The sequence below is a fragment of the Perognathus longimembris genome, chromosome 3 (assembly GCF_023159225.1).
Source record: "Perognathus longimembris pacificus isolate PPM17 chromosome 3, ASM2315922v1, whole genome shotgun sequence".
Lineage (NCBI taxonomy): Eukaryota > Metazoa > Chordata > Mammalia > Rodentia > Heteromyidae > Perognathus > Perognathus longimembris.
In genome coordinates, this window is record NC_063163.1 from 108,396,341 (window position 1) to 108,416,391 (window position 20,051).

Below are 20,051 nucleotides of genomic sequence, written 5' to 3' on the forward strand. Positions count from 1 at the left end.
GCTGGAATTACTGAAACTTTTTTAGGGAGGGAGTTGCTGAGGATGGGAAGAAATGGTGTAGTGTATATGGACTTGGAGTTTAGCTTGCATGCAGCCCTTCAATAGCAGCAAGGCAGTGAAAGGATGTGGATGGAGATTACAGAAGGCGTCTGCAACCTTTATACATAGCATTGGGTAAGTGGGTTGTGTTTTGAGTGGAAAGCATCACTTGGGTGAATCTTTGTTTTATAACTTGATAACTTTAAGTTCTAGGAAGGGCAATGAGGCATCAGAAAGCACCCGTCTGAGCCTAAGGATCTAAGTGTTTAGAGGACAACACTCATCAGAGAGTAATATGGGGCTGGTTTGAGCTCTGCAGGACTGAGCTGCTCTGGCTTGTTACTAGGCTTTGGGGATCCATTGCAAGATAACTATGACCTAAAAGAGATAAAAGCCTAGAATCAAAACAGAGGACACATGCATGGTGCAGCAGGAATCAGGATGAGCTAGATCATCACCTCAGACTTCAGAACTAGGCCCTATCACTATAGCAGAATACAACAGTGCTAATTAAATGGTTAAAATTCCATTTTCTTTCTTTCAAGAAGGGAAATGAATCTGTAAGTTTAATTCATGAATTCTGAGTTTCTTGGATAATCACAGGAAGGGAGGCCTCAAAAAGGAGAGACTGTGCTGGGTGCCAGTGGCTCCTTCTTTTTTTTTTTTTTTTTTTTTTTTGCGCCAGTACAGGGGTTTGGACTCAAGGCCTGAGCACTGTCCCTGGCTTCTTTTTGCTCAAGGCTAGCACTCTGCCACTTGAACCACAGCACCATCTGTGGCTGTTTTCTGTATATGTGGTGCTGGGGAATTGAACCCAGGGCTTCATGGATAAGAGGCAAGCAATCTTGCCACTAGGCCATATTCCCAGAAATAGAGGAGCTTCCTAAAAGTACAAGTCCTTGAGAGTTTGAACAATTCATCGAAAAAAAACAACAACACAGATAAAAGGTCTTTGTGATAGCAGTTTGTGAAACTGCTATAAAGAGACTTGGGGGTTTTAGATGAAGAGACCATGTTATGATAGATTTTGTATTTTTCAATTATGTTATTAGTCTTTTTGTGTGATTTTGGCAAGTCAGACAATAATGAATGAATGAACAAATATGTACTATTATGGCGCTCAAGATGTTTTCAATAAGTATGTGAATGCATGTAAGTCAATGGAAACCAAGGGGTACAACTTATAATAAAGTAGATTTAAAAAATGTATCTTTCTAATAATTCATGGTATTTAAAAATAGGTGGCAGCAATGGTAGAGCACTTGACTAGCACACTCAAAGCTCTGAGTTCCATTCACACTACTAGTAAAAAAATATTAAGCAGATTATCCTTGGAAGGAAATAAAATCTTTTATCACTAGAAGTGAACCAAGAGCTAAAGTATCAGTTTTTCAGAAATGATATAGAGATGAGCACATATCCTCTGAGGTCAATGAAAACTCATACTTGAGCTCTATAATCAAAAGGTGTCTATATATAACCTTAGGACAAGTATAAAAAAATCCTCATGATCTCAAGGAACTCTTCCCTGAGAGTATGTTTCAATAGAATGTTTATTGTTTAATAATGCTAATGACAGATTTTTCATAACAGCAATAAATGTTTTGTTTTACAACATCAAATCTCCCTGACTATAGAAAAAAAACACGACAATCACAACAAGGTGGATGAATTTGGATTGTTTTTTTTTTTTTCATGTTTTCTGGGGGTAAAACCAGAGTCCTCACTTGGTTTCCTCTCCGTTCTGTTTATCTTTCATTTTCTTTACCTCTTCTCTGGCCATGTGTCCCCGGAAAGCTGACTGGATTTTGAGAGCAGCAGTCTCTTCTTTTTCTTTTTCTTCCTCAGACTCCTTCATTAAAAGGAGAGAAATTCAGAGACTTCTTCAACATCTCATTTTTTCTATGCCACAAACATAAATGAATAAATTTAATCAGTTTAGGGATGTAACCGAGATCTGTTGCTTCCTGAGGGAATTTCATATATTGTCACATTATATATGTTCCAAATAGCATATGCCAAAATAGCAGAAATTTTGTTTTGTTTTAATATGTCTCTGCAAAAAAAAATCATTGCCAGGTTCTTTTTTTTGTACAAAAAGACAGTTTTCTGAGCAATAATATTTTTGAGGAGAAAAACAAGACTTGAAACACAGCAAAAAATGTTAAAAGATTAGTAAATGTGCTATTCTGAAATAATCATGATTATATAAGATGGGTTAAAATGTTCCCTTACTGGTTTCTAAATGATTACTAAAATCAGAATCGTATGTCGAAGGATGGAGTGTCAAAGAGTAATTCATTTATCCTAGTAATGTCAGATTTTAACATGGCTGACATTGGCATATTTAAGATGGCTGACTTTTGGCATATCTTTCTTCCTCCTTTACTTTTTTCTTTTAAACAGGTATAGTTTAAAGACAGCAAAACATATGGATCCTGAGGTTAACAGTGAGCATATATATGTATATATCACTTAATAAATCTTTTTAAATTATAAAGATGATATTCAATAAAAAACAAATAAAATTGTGATGATAAGTTGAAAGGTTTTCTTCACTTTCCCAAATGCTGTTCCTATGAGGTCACCGTTATCATGGGTTAAGATTTCAGATGCATCTATGTGTGCATGTGCATGTATGTGTATGTACCCTTCTATAATTTCTCTACGTGCAAATACATTTGTAAGATGACATATTTTTGTTTTGAAAATGAGATTATACTCAGGATACATTATGTGTGTGTATGTGTGTGAAAATGTCACAAGTAAACCCCCTTGTACAACTTATGTGTGCTAATAGTAAATGAGATCACACAACTATTTTTTGCATTTAGCAATATATCTTGGTTCTCTCTCTCTCTCTCTCTCCACCCTTTTCTCTCTCTCTTTAGTTGGTTGTGGGGCTTGAACTGGAGGCCTGAACACTGTCCATGAGTTCTTTTGCTTAAGGCTAGTGCTCTACCACTTTGAGCCATAGTGCTACTTCCAGTTTTCTGGTGGTTCGTTGGAGGTAAGAGTCTCACGGACTTTCCTGCCAGGGCTAGCTTTGAAAAACAATCCTCAGATCTCAGCCTCCTGAGTAGGTAGGATTATAGGCATGAACCACCAGTGCCTGGCTTGGTCCTCTTTTCTATGTCATTATGTTAATAAATCTATTGTTTTTTTTTTAGGACATTATCATACTCCACTATATGGATATACTTTGATTTATTCACTTAATTTCCTTATAATGGACCTTTGGGTTGTTCAATCTCTTCGTCTATACTCAATAAAAATAAATTAGGAAAATTCTGTTGTTGAACCTTTAAGTGTAAATAGTATATTACAAAAGCCTTGGAGGTGATGTGTCAAATGGGCAAATGAGTTATTCTCAAGCTGGTAATCAATGAGACTGTAACCTCAACTCTCATAAAAACTTGTATAAGGGCACCTATGAAAGAGATGAGAAAATGACACTTTCTTTCCTTCATCTCTGAGTTCTCATATATTATGTTAGTATCAGGCTTATTGGGTTGTGTTAATATAATTTTGGGATAACTTGCAAACATTACAGGGATAATCTGTGCTTTGATGGGTGTAAGGTAAGGTATTTCTTGAGTGACATGACTGACTTAGGTGTCAATTATATGTTTATCACTGATATTAACCATCAAGAAAGCAAAATCGTACCTTTAAAATTATAGATAACAAACGGATTCATATTTGGAATACAACTTTAAATTGAGTCAATGGTATTCTTTGTGCAAATACAAAAATGCATAGAAAACATTACGTACTAAGGTGGAAGCTGATGCTCCTTCCTTTTTCATGGTTGTTGAGGACATTGCCTGGACAAGTTCGCATTTCACAGGTGGTTCTTGGTCCTAGAAAATGGGGAAAGGGTCAAATAGATAATGTTTCTCAGTAGATAGTTTTGTTCCAGATCAAACTTCTTCAGGGTAACTGGAAATTAATTTATTGAGAAGTAGGGAAAATTATATTATATTTAATTATGAATACAATTCCCTCTATATTAAATTGCATCCCTAAACTATATATTAAATTACTGTATATTAAACTAAATATATATGTCTTAACAAAGAAAATGTGTTGGAACAAAAGGAAATAAATAAAGGAAACTCAAGGAACTTCCAACTATATATAAACAAATATCAAAAGTCAACATTCTCTCTTCTGCTTTTGCAACCTGTGTTTCATTATTTTACAGTAAGAACAAACCACTAGTATGAATTAGCAAGCCTAACGTGTCATACTAAAAGTTGGTAAGGTGAAGCAATGAATCCTGCAGGAAGTATGAAAAAGAGATGCCAATAGTTTTTAAAACAGGAACAAATGCCCCTGTGTTTTGCAATATGAGGCCAATGAAATTTATGGATTAAATTTATGGATTATAAACCAAGTCAATATTAGAGAAAGGGAAGGAGATGGGGGAAGGAGATAAAAGAAGCAAATGGGGGTGGGGTGGGTGGATATGTTCAAAGTACAGTATGTATGCATTATGAAAATGTCATAATGAAACTCATTTTGTTCAATTACCATACATTAATTAAAGACTAAGTCAAGGAAGTCAGTTTTGCTGTAGGGAATGATTTAAGTATAAAAAAGAGAAATTAGCTCTATCAATTTTATTTTATTTTATTTTTTGCTAGTACTGAGGTTTGCTTGAACTCAAGGGGGCTCAGACTTGTTAGGGACTCTACCATTGAGCCATACATCCAGCACCATGTTTTGCTAGTTCTTCTAAAGACAGGATATTGCTTCTTGCCTGGGTGGGTGTTTGGCCTGGGATCTGCTTATTTGGGGTTCCGTATAGTTGCTAGGATAACAAGGATGTACCACTGTGTCAACTGAGTTGAGAAGGGTCTTGTAAATTTTTTCCTGTGTAGGCTGGCCTCAAATCATGATTCTCTCCTTTATTATTACTAATTTATTTATTTTGGCACCAGTTCTGGGGCTTGAACTCAGGGCCTCAGTGTTGGCCCTGAGATTCTTTTTCTCAAAGCTAGTGCTCTACCACATGCGCCTAGCACCACTTCCAGCTTTTTCTGAGTTTTTTATTAGAGAGAAGAGTTTTATGGACTTTCCTGTCCTGACTGGCTTTGAACTGCCACCCCTCAGATCTTAAGTCTGTAGCTAGGATTACAGGTGTGAGTACCCAGTTTGATTCTCCCATTTTAAGCCTCCCAAGTAATGGATTAGGCATGAGCCACTGGCACCTGGTAGCTTGGTCAATTTTGACATGGCTATTCAAGTCTTCCTCTAAAATAGAGGCAATGCTAATTCACCATCTTTAGAAGAGCTTCTAAAACTCGCAGAATGGAAATTCAAGGACATAAAAGTAAACGAAAAAAGACTTTAGAATTTACAAGAAAAAGAGACTCTGAAATTGCTGTGTGGCACAAGGACACAGAAATTTTCAACATTATCTCTTTAATTTCCATAAAATATGAATATATATAAAACATTAATATAGAAATCAAGTTAAAATAGAAATAAAATACTTCATATATGCAGGCATAAATGGACACAACTTCACTTTTGAACTCATGAAATAAGTGACAGTTACTTCTACAGGATACTCTCCAGGTCTACTAGTGAACATCAAAACCTGAATTTTGAATTTTTTTCTCTTAATTCTACTATCTGTTGGTATGTTAACAATAATAGAATTATTTCAGTTGTCTAAAAATAAATACTAAGTTCAAAATGTCAGCAGTGTTATACAATTACTACTATTGTTATTTCTTTTTAGATGGGTCTCACTATGCTGCTCTGGACCTGAACCTCTGAGCTCAACTCTCCTGCCTCAGCTTTCTGACTAGCTGGGACTACAGAGGAACATCAACAAGCCTGGATAATCTCAAATTTTAACATAACTACAAATTACTTTGTGGATCTGATGGAAACATAACTTCTGATTTGCAAACCGAGAGTGGGTCCTGAGACTTTTACTTTTCATCAAGTTCCCTGTTGATACCAATGATGTTGGATCCTGCATAACTCTTAACTAGCCTTTCTCATCTGAACCACAGAACACAGAGAATGTTTTGAACTTTCTCAATTCTCCCAAGACCTGTATAATTTCTAAGGAAAGACACTGGCTTCTTACATGTAATAACAGGTACCTTTAATTTAAGGTCTGAATTCTTTGAGGAATTTTGCTGTCTTTGAGAATATTCCTAAATGAGAAAAATAGGTTCTGTTTCTTCTGGAGATTAGTTTCATAGAGAAGATTATATAAACCTTTCATTCTAATTTGTCTTTTGTAATACATAATAAAATAATTGGACTGTTTGATGACATATCATTCATTAACTCAGGAGTTGAGAACTTGCTCTTGCTAAACATTGTGATGCTAAAAAATTGAATAAAAGATGCAGTAATTGTTATTTAACCTTTAAGTATCTTCTTGTTGATCACTGTTCAATTTAAGCAAAATACCTGTACTCAATTCAGATACTTGGGAAAGTAATTTCTCATTGGAAAAAGCACAGTTAAAAGTTTTAATAAGTTATTTTTAATGCCTCATGCATTTCTTACAATTCTAGAGAGATCCTAGTAATTCCTGTTTGGTAGACAGAAGACAGACCTCCAAACTCTTGGTTTACAGAGTACAGAAAAAATAAACAGCTAAATCCATTAGCTTCACAGGACTATACCTTGAATGCATGGTTGTTATAGAAGCGGTCGTCTAACTTAGCCCCCCATTCTGCTGGATCAAAGTTGGTTTCTAGATGATAAAAAATATAATAATTTCAGACTTACTTTGAGTTCACAAAAGTCAATCTAGGAGAATAACACAAAGAAGTTCTCTGTTTCAAATCATGGGTTCTTAACTGACAGTTGAAGATCTGACTGGCAATTGTACAGATCAGACAAAAGCAGGGATCATTAAATGGTGATATTATAAAAGCACTAAGAATGTATTTTCTGCCTTTATAAAATTCATAAAATGTGAGAAAGAACAAATGTCAGTACTGAAAAATAAACATTGACACTTTCATACATGTACTAGCAAACATAGGAAAGTGTATAAAGTCAATGTTAAATAGTCAGGAGTTATGGGAAGGAAGTACATTACATATTAGACAGTTGACAGGGAGAAAGAAGTATTTACATTTAAGTAGAATTTTTCTGTAACTTCTCACTATGAAAAATTTCAAACAAGAAATACATAGAATTATCATCTTGAAGTCTCTTTGTATAATATATGCTAATAGAGAAAAATTCTAATGTGGAAATTAGAGGAAATAGTCACACTCTTGTGCATATTACTTGGATTATATAATTAGCAACTTATGGTTTATCTTATTTTTCTATAACTTTTTCTTCTGATTATTTTTCTACCTTTTCTTCTGAGTATTTTCAAGCTAGCCTTTTAGGAATTCTGTTATTTTATCTACAAATATGTATGTCTAAAATATGGATTCTTTAAATGTAACTATGATACCATAATTATACCTAAAAATGAGTCCTTAATATTGTCAACTCTCCATTTTCCTCCATTGTCTATTTCTTAATCTTTTTGTTGGTTCACCTTAGACCTATGGTTCTGTAAGAAATGACAATCTAGGAGATAGATGCCAAGCAGTATTGAGTGGGTTATAAGTCTGAGACTTTTAAAATGTATCTTTCTTTTCTTTTTCAGTTCTAAACAAGGTCCTGGATTGATCTTTAGCATCAGAAAAAATAACATTACTTATGAGGAATGCTGAAAAGTGAATTCTTGCATTGTGTGGGAGGCTAGGCTAGAAGTCTGTAATGATTGCTTTTGCCTTTTTAGAGAAACCAAAATTTGAAGTTTTTATTAGTTTGATAAGCCACCGTTGGATGACATGAGTTAGAAATGGGTGTGGTGTTTAATACTGTTTCAAATGGTTTACCCATTGTTTATCGGTGAAGAGCTAATATCCTGAGACCATTAATCTGAATCACCAATTGCTTTTATTACTGTGATCCGGTAACAATGACTCAAATGTTTTTGTAATCGTATGTTCCTGAGTTCTAAAATTAAACAAATGACTAAATTTTTTTTTACTGCATGACCTTGTAAAATTGATGTTATAATAACAAAATTAATCTTCATGGCAGTTCACTTCTTTCCCAAAGGATTTAATAACTCTTTCCCCTTAAATATAGTTTACCAAAACTTTTCAGTAGAAAAAGCTGCAGATTGTGCAATGTATATTCACCCTGACTGGACATGGAAAAGACCAACAACAGGAAATTGGTAGAAACTGACTTCTGCAGGTCAGAGCAAAGGCAATGGGTAGAGCAGGACCTGTGCTATCGGAGTTGTTTTAAATTCAAGCCCTGTGCCAGGTCCTGCCTCTGTAAAATGATTTACAATGGAAAGTCTGTTTGCTTTTTGCTCCTCCTACTTACATTTATCACTCTACTGACATACTATAATAAAAATAATGATAGCATTTTATACAAAATGATTCAAGAGGAATTTATTTTGGGGTGCTGGGGAAATGAACCTAGGGCCTTGCATATGCTTACTTTGTTTTCTACCACTGAGCTATATCCCTAGCCCAAGAGTAAGTTTTAATATAAATTTATAGCTCTAATAATTCTTTTTGACCCCTGGAGGAGGTCTGATTTGATAAACATTTTATGAAATTAAAGAACTTTACGTTGACCTTCAATCAGAGTTTCTATTAGCATGTATTTTAAGTTTTTGTAGAGGTTGGGAGTTTTGAGAGTATAAAGAATACAAATTACCTTTCCCAAGTTTGGCAGCTCATTTTTCAAAGCAGTTTGTCTCTGTGCCTTTATTGAAGAACAAGATTCATATACTCTAGTGAATTCTAATTTATTTAATCTAAGGAGTGAATTATTTTTATAACACTTATAATACTTTCAAATCAGAAGAATAGAAATTTATAGAAAACTGAAAATTATCTTCTCAGGAAGAACAGACTATCAACTATTGGGGATGATTAGAACAATCTGTTGGGAAGTAAAAGTTTATTCTTTTGAAGTTAGTTGCACACCATGTCCATGAAAAAGTCTGAGGAATTAACTGGCAATCTCAAATTATGTGAGATTACTTTAAGGTATCCAAAAAGCACACATCCTCTCACATAGCAAGAACTGTTATTTGAAGCTGCCTAATAAAGGCTTTCTGTAGAATGAAGACGGACGGTAGGTTTTATTATCATAATCCAATGCTCTATTTTTTTTTTAAGGCTTACTCTCTCTTTTCTCTAGAAGGTTCTCAAAATATGCTGCTGCAAAAGCTGGTATATTTTCAGGTTGCTCCCTCAGAATCTCTCGGGTCAGCCCTTCAAGAAGATTCCCAAATCCTTGCGGAATTCGGTAGTGGGTGTTGGAGAATGGAATCGACATCTCCTTAGGAAGAATTGCTTATGGTACCTAGAGAGTCATCAAAAAGTACTGACTTTATAATTGTCTGATTTTAATATAATAATTTCACGATGTCAACAATGTACTTGGCATACCCCAACCTTCTGGGTTTCAACTCGTTTTTGTTTTTTCATTCACACAACCCCAGTCCCCTCACTTCTTGCAGTGAATTTTGAATTACCCATCATGAGGCTAGATTAAATACATACCCATTCCATTGGTCAAATCATTGAAAAACAATTTACAAAACCAAAAGACTTTCCACTATGACACCAAGACTTTTCCTTTCTGTCCTCTTACTGTTCTAAAAGGTGAGGTAGTTTATGCTACCCCCATAACCATTTAGACAGAATTTTTGAAAAGCTAGTTTAACTGAATTCATTGCCAAGTGCTAAGGCTTTACGTTCCAACGACAACGAAAAACCAGGCCTTAGTTCTAGAAATTAGTCTCACTTGTTGAAGTTCCACCATGTCTTTCTTCAGCTGCCACTTTGGAAACACGACCATTATATGTTTTTAAAAGTACCTCTGAACTCTGGAATGGAGTAGAGGAGGGGACGGGTGTGATTTTTTTTTTTTTAAATTCCAGCCTCAGATCGGAGGATTTTTAAGTGTTTTTCGGGTTTTTGCTTGGCCCAGGCCTTCTCCTTCCGTCGCGGAACAGATCAAGGGTAGCTGCCCCAACAGTGGGTTGGGCTCCCGGGAAAAACGATTCTTCAGGGAGCGGCCTGTTTGTGAGCGCGTCAATGCGGGAATAAAGGAGAAGGCGGGGGTGGGAGTGTGGGGGTGGGGGTGGGGGGGGGTCCGGGTGTGAGGAGCAGGCTGTTTTAATGAGGCCTAATCTTGGTGGAGGGGCTGGTGTTCCCCCCACCCCCACCCCCTTTCTTTGAAGAGACTGAATCATTCCAGGGTAGTGAGAAGCACTGGGGAGACCCTGAACCGAACTGGGGGCGGGGGGTGTGTGGAGGGACCAGGGACGACTAGGGGCGGGAGGTGGGGTTGTGCGGAGGTGAATCAAACCGTGGGTCGGACGTCCACGACCCAAGGGGTTCCAGGCTCTCGAGGAACCTGCGGCCCCGGGTTCCCAATCGGCTCCAGGCATCCCTGGGCTGCAGGGGAGGCTGAGAGAAGGTGAGGCTTCCCGGTCGGAGAGGAAGTATGGGGGTGGGGAGAAACCGCCTCACCTCGCCTTTCTCTCCGAGGTGGTGCCGGTAGGATGGTTCCGCCTGTTTTTTCTCGTTGCTGGGTAACCGTTTAAAAAAAAACACAAACTACGGTGGCCGAGAAGGAGAGGCACACGCCTTCAGGCTGGCGGCGGCGGATGGTTTCGAGGACTGAAGGGCCCTGGAGGGTGTGGCCTGTCTTTCTGGCTCCGCCCCAGGATCCGCCCTAGCCACGCCCCCATCACACAGGCCCCGCCCCCAGCGCGGTGCTGGCTTGCGGACGGCGGGGTTGGTGACGAAGTCTCCGCCGGCATGGTGCGCCCGGGCTCTGGCTTTGGGCTGCTGCTGCCGTTCCTCCTGTGGGTCGGCATACATTCAGGTGAGCGGCCCGGCTCGGCGGGACCCTGGCCCCTCACGCTGCGCCGCCGCTAGGGTGGAACCGTGTCCTCCTTGCACCTCGTCTCAGAGTCCCGGATCCCAGCCCGGGTCAGCAGCGGCCGCCTTCTACCTGGGCCTGGTCGTGTCCGGGTTGGCCGGGCCCGCCCGCCTCCCTTCGCTCCCACTTCCCCGTCTGTAACGTGTGGCTCTGTGGGGATGTGGGGAGCTAAGGTGCCCAGACTGAGGCCTTCAGGGTGTGAAGCTCGCTGGGAAGGGGGCGAAACTAGTTAGATAATATTTGGAAACAGGTGACTGAGTCATCCAAAACATTTCAGCGTCCTCCCCCTCAGCGGTGCCCGGGCGCCTCAGGATAAGTTCCTTGAGGGAATTAAGTTTTTACTCGACTAAGTGGTTATTAGGGCTAAGAAATACAGCCCCCTCATTAGCTCAGAATAATGTACCGTAGCTCAGCTTTGATTGAGCCTGCAGCTTAACAGACACGGGTGGTGGGGTAATACTGCGGGTGGCCTTGCTTCGGGGTGGCCCCCTGTGCCAGGTCAGAAGCTACACACGGGGTCACAGCCTGGAGAACCACCAGACAGAGTCTGTTCATGCTAAGTACTAATGTTAGGTTCCCCCTCCCCCCTTCTTCACTATACTGAAAGAGTGGACCCCAAAGATCCTTGTTGAGAAATGAAAGTTGAACGAACACTGGGGGCTCATGCCTGTAATCTTAGCTATTCAGAAGGCTAAGACCTGAGGGTCATGGTTCATAGCCAAACTAGGCAGGAAAGTCCACGAAGCAGAAGTGTGGCTCAAGTGGCAGAGTGCCAGCCTAGAGTCGAAAAAGCTCTGGGGCAGGGCCCAGATTCTGAGCTCCACATTCAGTATACATACACACACACACACGAATAGTTATTATTTTTAGTAGTTCTTCTGTTAAAGGCATTATCTTTATTTTTAAAAAAATTTTTGGCATTTTATTTTATTTTATTTTTTTATTTTTTTCTTTCCAATTTTTATTATCAAACTGATGTATAGAGAGGTTACAGTTTCACACATTAGGCATTGGATACATTTCTTGTACTGTTTGTTACCTTGTCCCTCATACCCCCCTCCCCCCTCCCCCTTACCCCTTACCCTTTCCCCCCCTGAGGTGTTCAGTTCACTTACACCAAACAGTTTTGCAAGTATTGCTTTTGTAGTTGTTTGTCTTTTTTTTACCCTGTGTCTCTCAATTTTGGTATTCCCTTTCAGTTTCCTAGTTCCAATACCAGTATATCTTTAATATCAATTTTTTTTTTGCCAGTCCTGGGGTTTGAACTCAGGGCCTGAGCACTGTCCCTGGATTCCTTTTGCTCAAGGCTAGCACTCTACCTCTTGAGCCACAGCGCCACTTCAATATTCTTACCATTACCTTCATTAACATAAATTTTTTCATTCATTCATTTTTGCACTAAATTTCACTTACTTGGTTACTTACTCTAATGTCTTTCCTTTAAATCACCCCCACACTTGCTCATATTTTTCTTGTTATATTTCAGATATACTAAATTATATGTAACAATGAAGTAATGAAATAACAATAAAGTAATGAAATAATCAGCTTAGTGTCCAGTTTGAGAACTAGAACATGGAGTTTTCTTGAAATTACCAATGTGCTCCTCAATGCACCAGGCAGGTGCCCACCACAGGAAAACACTGTCCTAAAATGTAGTTAGTCTCTAGTTATGATGGTCTCTTCCATCACTCATTCTTGTCATCTACTCTAGTTCCCAAATGAAAGGACAAATTAAAGATCTTAAAAAAGTCAAATGTTAAATTGACATGTTAAATTGAAACCCCTTTGGGCAACTACTTAGAGATAATATAATTTTTAAATTAAATGTTAAATGTGTCTTATGCTTGACACAGGCACTTACTTGTCCCACTGTCTTGTTCTTTTTCTGTCGACTGCTCAAGTTCTTAGTAATGTTCCACTGTCTAAATCAGCTTGGATTTGAGCTTTATAAAGACAGGGCATGTGGTTTTTCTTTGGTTTACCATCAGGACTGACCTGTTGTAAAGTGAAAATTACAAGAACTGTGAAATCAGATGACTTTATTTATAACCCTCTCATAAACTGCTTTATGATTTGAAGCCAGTTGAAGAAGCTTAATGTCTGCAGTACCTTTAGCACTAGGGCTGTCATAGAAAGCTTCCTGATAGCAAGGATTTTTATCTACAGTTATTTACTTTTGCATCTTTTTTCTCTCTCACTGTTAATAGATACTTAAAATAGTCCCTGGAATTTCATCAATAAAAGATTGTTTCTTGAATCAATCAATGATTATGCAGTGTGTGTGTGTGAGAGTGTGTGCAAGCATGCGTGTGCTCACGCTCTTACTGGGGCTTGAAATCAGGGCCCTGTGCTCTCAATCAGCTTTTCTGCTCACCTCTACCATTTGAGCCACACTTTCAGTCTTCCTGAATAGCTAAGACTACAGGCATGAACCTCCAGCTGTCAGCTTTATGCAATGTGCTTTTTGAAAATGGTTGGCCTTACTTGGGTTTTAGTGTCTTGATCAGTAATATGACTATACCATCATTATAAAGATCCTTTCCACCTCTAAAACTCTTTAGACCAGAATAAAGTTATGCATAAAATGGTCCCGAAAATGCATTTGATGAATACAGACTGGCTTGAAAAGGCTTATTTTCCCAGCCTATGGGCTACTGGCTGCACACACAAATATGCAGGCAGCAGCTGTTTCCTTCACTCCATTCCTCTACTCCCACCCTCTCTCTACTTAGATCTTATTTATGCCTTTGATTTTCGGTTTTCGGCTTCCATATGAAGCCCCTTCCAAGACAGGGTCCTCCCACATACATGCCTCCTCCTTCTCCCAGCAGGCTGCCAACCTGCTTATGCAATTCTAGGGTGTTGTGGTCTTAGTGAGTACTTTGCTCATGGTGGCTGTGCATCTCCAGCCTTGTAGGCCTTCTGGTGATCTTTGGTTGTCGTGTGGGTTGTGTTGCCAAAGTAGCTTCTCAGAGAAAGAAAGAAAGTGAAAGATTTTTAGAGATCTGGCTGTTATTTCAAGAGCAGCATAAGTAGGCCACCAAGCTTGTGAGGAGACCCCATTAGATAGATTACTGCCCTGTTAAGTAGAGCCTAAGGAACCCACCATCATCTGTGTCATTCAGGGAGGAAAATGTCAGCCTTGTTAGTTCCAAATCTCTTTCCTGCGTATCATTTTTATTTAAAAACCTTAAAAAAAAACCACTTAAATTTATATTAAAAATTTCCTATTTTGGGGGGTAGGGTCTGTTCAAGCAAATGGGGACATAAGTTATTTTTCATGTTAAATTGTGATGAGCTCATTGAAGTCATGCAGATTGATGCTTGTTATTAAAAATACTTCGATATAGGCTGGAAGTTAAAAATAGGAATGATCTTGTTAAAGTAAGCTCTTATTCAGTCTTGTTAGTGACTCTAGAAGTTTCAAGTGTGCTTCCTCTTTTTGTATAATTGAGCTTGTGAAAGGGTAAAATTGCAACAAAAGATCCTTCCTCAGACATTTTGACCTTCTTTTTCTCACTGACCTTATTTTTGTATTTTGATTTATCCCTAGGTATCTGAGAAGGAAGGATATTTATTTTAGATATTCACAAATGTGGCACACTGGGTCATGAAAAAAACAGGGAGATATTTAAAGAAAATTAACATTGATAGGATGAAAAGGGAGGATTAAGTGGAGAAAATATTAGATAAGCTATGTTGGAGAGAGAGGTGTGCTTCTTATTTCCTCCTAGCAACTTGGAGTAGGCGTAATGGAAAGTCAGAGAAGGAAATGATTTGTTTTTCTCATAAATATCACTTGTGGGGTGTATAAAAAGTATATTTTCATTATTTGAAGGGAAAAACTCAAATGCTATGGATGACAGCAAGGATCAAGAGCTCTGAAAAGGTGGGAAGGAGGTCGTGGTACATTGGTTGTTCTGGACTTTTGTGGGTTTTCCTTTGTTGTCATCTTGTCATTTTGTATTATTACATGGTGCTTGCCACTGGAAACTGTTTCTGGCATGTTGCTTACTTAATTCGAAGGAGTAGGATCTAGTTTTAGAAGATTAAAAGAGCAGAATATACTCAATATTTAAAAAAAATAGAAGCTCTATTTTCCTTGCTATTTCACCAGATTCAGTTGGTGTAGAATCTTCCGAATGATGTTCCCCTATGTGTTTGCTAAATTTTTTAGGTGTTGCTTTTCACTTTGCTTCATACATCGATAGTTACATGGTGTTGCAGAAGGAGCCTGCTGGGGCAGTGATATGGGGCTATGGTATACCTGGAGCCATAGTCACTGTGACCTTGCACGTTGGACAGGAAACCATCATGACAAAAGTGACCAATGTGAAAGGTAAGACAGTCCACCCCTATTTAGCTATTGTCTTCTTCTGCCATCTGCTGGATTATCTGAAAATGAATGGTTATGCTCCATGCTAGTCTGGCCGTGCATCCATCCATCTACCCAACCATCCGCCTATAAAAGTTGGTTGAATAATTACTAGGCAGTAAGGATAGCACAAGGAATCATAAGGCTTGGTCAAAGTCCCTGTTGTCAAGGAGTTCACTGAACAATACAAATAGACACTAAAGAGCACTGGGAGTTTGGTTCAAGTGGTAGAGTGCATATCTAGCAAGTAGATACATTAAATCAAATAGCCATGTGGATAAAAGTTATGGGTGAAGTTATACATGGAATGTCATAGGATACAGAAGGGAAAGATGTAACAGATTGGGTTGTATGGAAAAATTTCCATGGAAATTTGAGATTAATCATATAAAATCAAGGCAATATAGAGGTATGGCTAAGAACCTTTGCTCTGAAATTTACTGTCTGGGTTCAGGTCTTTACTCTTGTCATTTAATGGGTATATAATTTTGGACATGTTATTAAACATCTCTGTGTCACAATTTCTTTGTATGTAAGGTAGAGATAGTCCTAATACTAATAGGATTATTATTATTATTGCTATTAAGTGAATTGACATATGTAATGTACTTGGCACACACTGAGTGCTGCACAAGTTTTAGCACTCATGATGGTTACTAATACAACTATTGTATTACTCATTATTGTATTACTCAGTTACTCAACTACTTATTAAGTGCCTACTATTGTGGCAGATATGTGTTTAGATATTGGTGATGAACAAAATAGATGTGGTTTCTCTCTAATAACTCCTGTAAGTTAAGGGAAGTGTGATCACTGCCATCATATTGAAGGACAGGGTGTATGGGAGTGCTTAGTAGAGTAGTAGGGATAATGAACTTAATCTAAGACTGGTTTTGAAAGATGAGTAGGAAAAACAGGTAGAGGAAACAGCTAAAGCAATGGCGGAGAAATGTTAGCCAAGTGGGTTGATCTGGGATACTGGGTAAGCAACTATGGTGGATGACAGGAGACAAACCCATCTCCTGGTAAGGTAAGGAGGCTTGTTTGCCCCTTGGCTAAGTGTATATCTTGTATTGATAGATTTTCAGTAAGCTAAATCATATGATCAGACGGATACTTTAGAAAGATCACTTTGATAGCACAGTAGAGGATGGGTTATAAGTCATAAGGTAGGATGGAGTAATGTAGCTTGTTAGCAGGATTTTATGATATCCCAACAAGACATGATGAAGCCTTGATGGAAGAGAGTGGTTGATGATGGATAGAAGGAAAGTATAACAGAGTTATCTGTATCTAGAAGAGATAAAGATGCGTAAAGCTGTATGTGCGAGTAAGGCAAAGAAAGTCACAGGATGCAGAAAGACATGCTCAGGGCTGAGTCTGGAGCTCTGGAATGTAGAACTGGGAGTGCCACAGGTGAGGAAACTACTTGGGGGGAGGGCAATAGAGTTAATGAACAAGTTGGGGGTCTCACCTGTGACTAGATAATATATATGACTGGCCCTTAAGACTTGTTAACTTTGTCAATGTACAGAACTGATGCATTCTCTAGTCATCCATACCCTGGTGCTGTATCTTTATAATTCAGTAACTTTCCATCCAGCAGGCATTTAAAAGAACTATGTGCTAGGCATAGATGTCAAGTCAGCACTCTTAGTCCTGGAGATTTTAAGATATTTTGAAGGTAAGGATGTTTTTGGGTAAAATTGGCAGGCCTGAAAGGGAGACTTTGGCTGATGGAGATGGTTCCCTGTTGGCCTAAATGCCATTGGTGACATGCAGGATATACTGAAAGTGAATTCTAGAACCAGGCATGCTGTGTTCCTCTTAGAAAATGAGCAGTGTCATGTATAAACAGTGACTTTCTTTGTAAATGAAGTTAATTTAGAAATCCAAAGATCTGCTATGGTTTAAAAAAATAAGAGATGATGGGCTGGGAATGTGGCTTAGTGGTAGAGTGCTTGCCTAGCATGCCTGAAGCCCTGGATTTGATTCCTCAATACCACATAAAACAGAAAAAGCCAGAGGTGGACGCTATGGCTCAGTGGTAGAGTGCTAGCCTTGAGCAAAAGAAGCTCAGGGACAGTGCCCAGGCCCTGAGTTCAAGCCCCAGGGTTGGCAAAAAAGAAAAAAAAGAAAGAGATGGGAATCCCTTGGTGCACAAATAATAATTATGAGTAAATACTCAAGAAAGAGATTACATAGTACTGGAGAAATAAATACAAAAATTTAAAAAATTGTTCTTATGCAGTATTTTTAGAGATTTATTTTTAAAACTGTTCATATGTATTCTTTTTAGAGCTTTATTTTCCCCCCTTCATGCCTGTTTCAGGACGAATACTTCAGGTAGGCAGAGACAAGGAGGGTAGGTGGTGATGGGAAGGAATAAAAGGTAAGCAGTCACTAAGAGATGAGCTTTCTTTTTCTTTTATAGTGATTGTGAACCTGCTCATTTATCTTGAGTTCAATTTTATAAACATCTATCAAGAGCTTACTGTATATAAAATATTAAGATGGAAGCCCTAGAAAAATAACGAAGAAGAATACAAACAGTACCACCCTTCAGAAGCTGATTCTTTTAGCCCTTCCACATTGAGTGGTTTAGGATTAAGCAATGTTCTAGTTGTTCACTTGGAAGTGATAACGATAGGTCATTTGGAGCTAAAATAGCCTACGGAATTTAGGGAATCAAGTAATTCATCAAATATTGATGATAGTTTCACATTGGAAGGGGCTAATGTTATTGATGATTATGGTAGTAGATGTATTTAGCAGACTTTCCAAATGTACTTGGTAGTAAAGAAAGGCTAGGATACAGTTCGGTGGCACAGCACTTGCTTAGCAAGTACAATGTTCTGAGTTTGATCCTCAGTACACATACACACACTTAAAAAAGAAACCCAGGGCTGAGAATGTGGCTTAGTGGGTTCGATTCCTCAGCACTACATAAACAGAAAAAGCTGGAAGTGGTGCTGCGGCTCAAGGGGTAAAGTGCTAGCCTTGAGCAAAAGGAGCTCTGGAACAGTGCTCAGGCCCTGAGTTCAAGCCCCAGGACTGGCAAAAAAAAAAGTTGAAAAAACCCCCCAAACAAACAACAAAAGGCCTTTAAGCCAGGTACTGATGGCTTATGCCTGCAATCATAGTTCTAAAGGAGGCTGATATCTGAGGATTGTGGTTCAAAGCTAGCTGGGCAAGAAAGTGCATGAAACTTATCTATAATTAACCAGAAAACTGGAAATGGCACTGTGGCAAAGTGGTGGAGCACTAGCCTTGAGCAGAAAAAAGAGCTCAGAGACAGTGCCCAAGGCCCAGAATTCAAACCCCATGACTGACCCCCCCCCCCAAAGAAAAAAAAGTTGTTTTAGTTTATAGAGGTCATCAAAGCTGCTTCAATAGGTATCTTGCTTTGTCCTACCCATGAAGCAAAATGGATTAAGTGTTACTTGGAATAAAGGAGATAGATATACCAGAAAATTTAGGCTGGGCACTGGTAGTTTATGCCAGTAATCCTAGCTACTCATTTGGGAGATTGAGATTCAAAGCCAGTCCAGGCAGAAAAGTGCATGAGACTCTTACTTCCAATTAACTGTCAAAAAGCCAGAAGTGGAGCTGTGCCTCTAAGTGGTAGAGTGCTAACCTTGAACATAAAAGCTCAGAGACGGAACCCAGGCCCTGAGTTCAAGCCGCAGGACTGGCACAAAAAAAAAAAAAAAACACCAAAAAAAACAAAAAAAGAAAAGAAAATTTATAGAGAAAACAAAAAAAAATATCTGTTAAAGGAAGACACTACAAGCTGGTTGTAGCTGTACATGCCTCTAATATCAGCATCCCAGAGGCTGAGGCTGAGCCTCAAGTTCAGGCCAGCCTGGGCTACATGGTGAGTTCAAGCTCAGTTTGGGTTATATAGGGCAACACTGTTGATATCTGTGTGTGTCTACACACACACACATACACACACTTACATTGCACTGCATATGTATATACACATATGTATGTACATATATAGAAAAAAGAAGAGACTGATATACAGGGGATGGTGAATGGTTGGCTTTTATCTTTGATGTGTGTGTGTGTGTGTGTGTGTGTGTGTGTGTGTGTGTGTGTGTGTGTGTGCCAGAGTTCTATGCAGAAAAATGAATAGGGCTTCTTCTTTCAGCACTGTGTTTTTGTTCTTGGTAAGAGAAAGGTCATGAATAGCTTTCTTTTTCTCTTCTTGGAATCTGAGATTTTGACACAATAACAGGTAAAATAGTTAACATTTGATGCGAATTGCAAAAAGAAAAAGCAGGAAGGTACCTTCTGACTAACCATTTTTCTATGCAAGTTGTTTTTATTTTATCCTTTTATTTGTTCTTACCATTTTGAGGTTGGAGTTAATTGAGGAGATGAGAAACAATGGAGATAATGACTTCTTCCTTTACTTAGACCCTTGGTTGGAATATGACAGTAAGATAGCCCACCAAATATACTGTTGTATGTGAAAACATAAACCCTTAAACAATTTGCATGGGCTTTCTCATCATTGTAACCCAGGGCTGGAGTTGGCTTTCAGTTATTTACTTGATGGAGTGCTTGCTACATGGTGAGCACTCTAAATAGTATAAAAATGAAGAAAGAAAATTAATCTTGTAAGATAGTAGAAGAAAGAATGCAACAAACA

General features: G+C 38.5%; 2 protein-coding genes across 3 annotated transcripts in view; one reads left to right on the forward strand and one right to left on the reverse strand.

Moving 5' to 3' along the window:
• Positions 1-1,574: 1,574 nt before the first annotated feature.
• On the reverse strand, positions 1,575-10,694 carry Spa17 (sperm autoantigenic protein 17). 2 transcript variants are annotated; one of them, XM_048343738.1, is made up of 5 exons: positions 10,596-10,694; positions 9,240-9,420; positions 6,699-6,769; positions 3,816-3,902; positions 1,575-1,891 (listed from the first exon to the last, which is right to left on the reverse strand). In XM_048343738.1, exons 2-5 carry the CDS (start codon positions 9,391-9,393, stop codon positions 1,763-1,765), a joined length of 441 nt encoding a protein of 146 aa, XP_048199695.1. In that variant the 5' UTR covers positions 9,394-9,420; positions 10,596-10,694; the 3' UTR covers positions 1,575-1,762. The 2 variants fall into 2 exon arrangements, with proteins under 2 accessions (XP_048199695.1, XP_048199696.1); XM_048343739.1 differs by lacking the exon at positions 10,596-10,694 and adding an exon at positions 10,432-10,563.
• Positions 10,695-10,829: 135 nt separating this feature from the next.
• Positions 10,830-20,051, forward strand: part of Siae (sialic acid acetylesterase) — a 33,440-nt gene continuing 24,218 nt past the window's right edge. The window contains exons 1-2 of the mRNA XM_048343741.1: positions 10,830-10,953; positions 15,191-15,352. Of these exons, the coding sequence (XP_048199698.1) occupies positions 10,887-10,953; positions 15,191-15,352 (229 nt within the window). The 5' untranslated portion in view covers positions 10,830-10,886. The remainder of the gene's footprint in view (positions 10,954-15,190; positions 15,353-20,051) is intronic.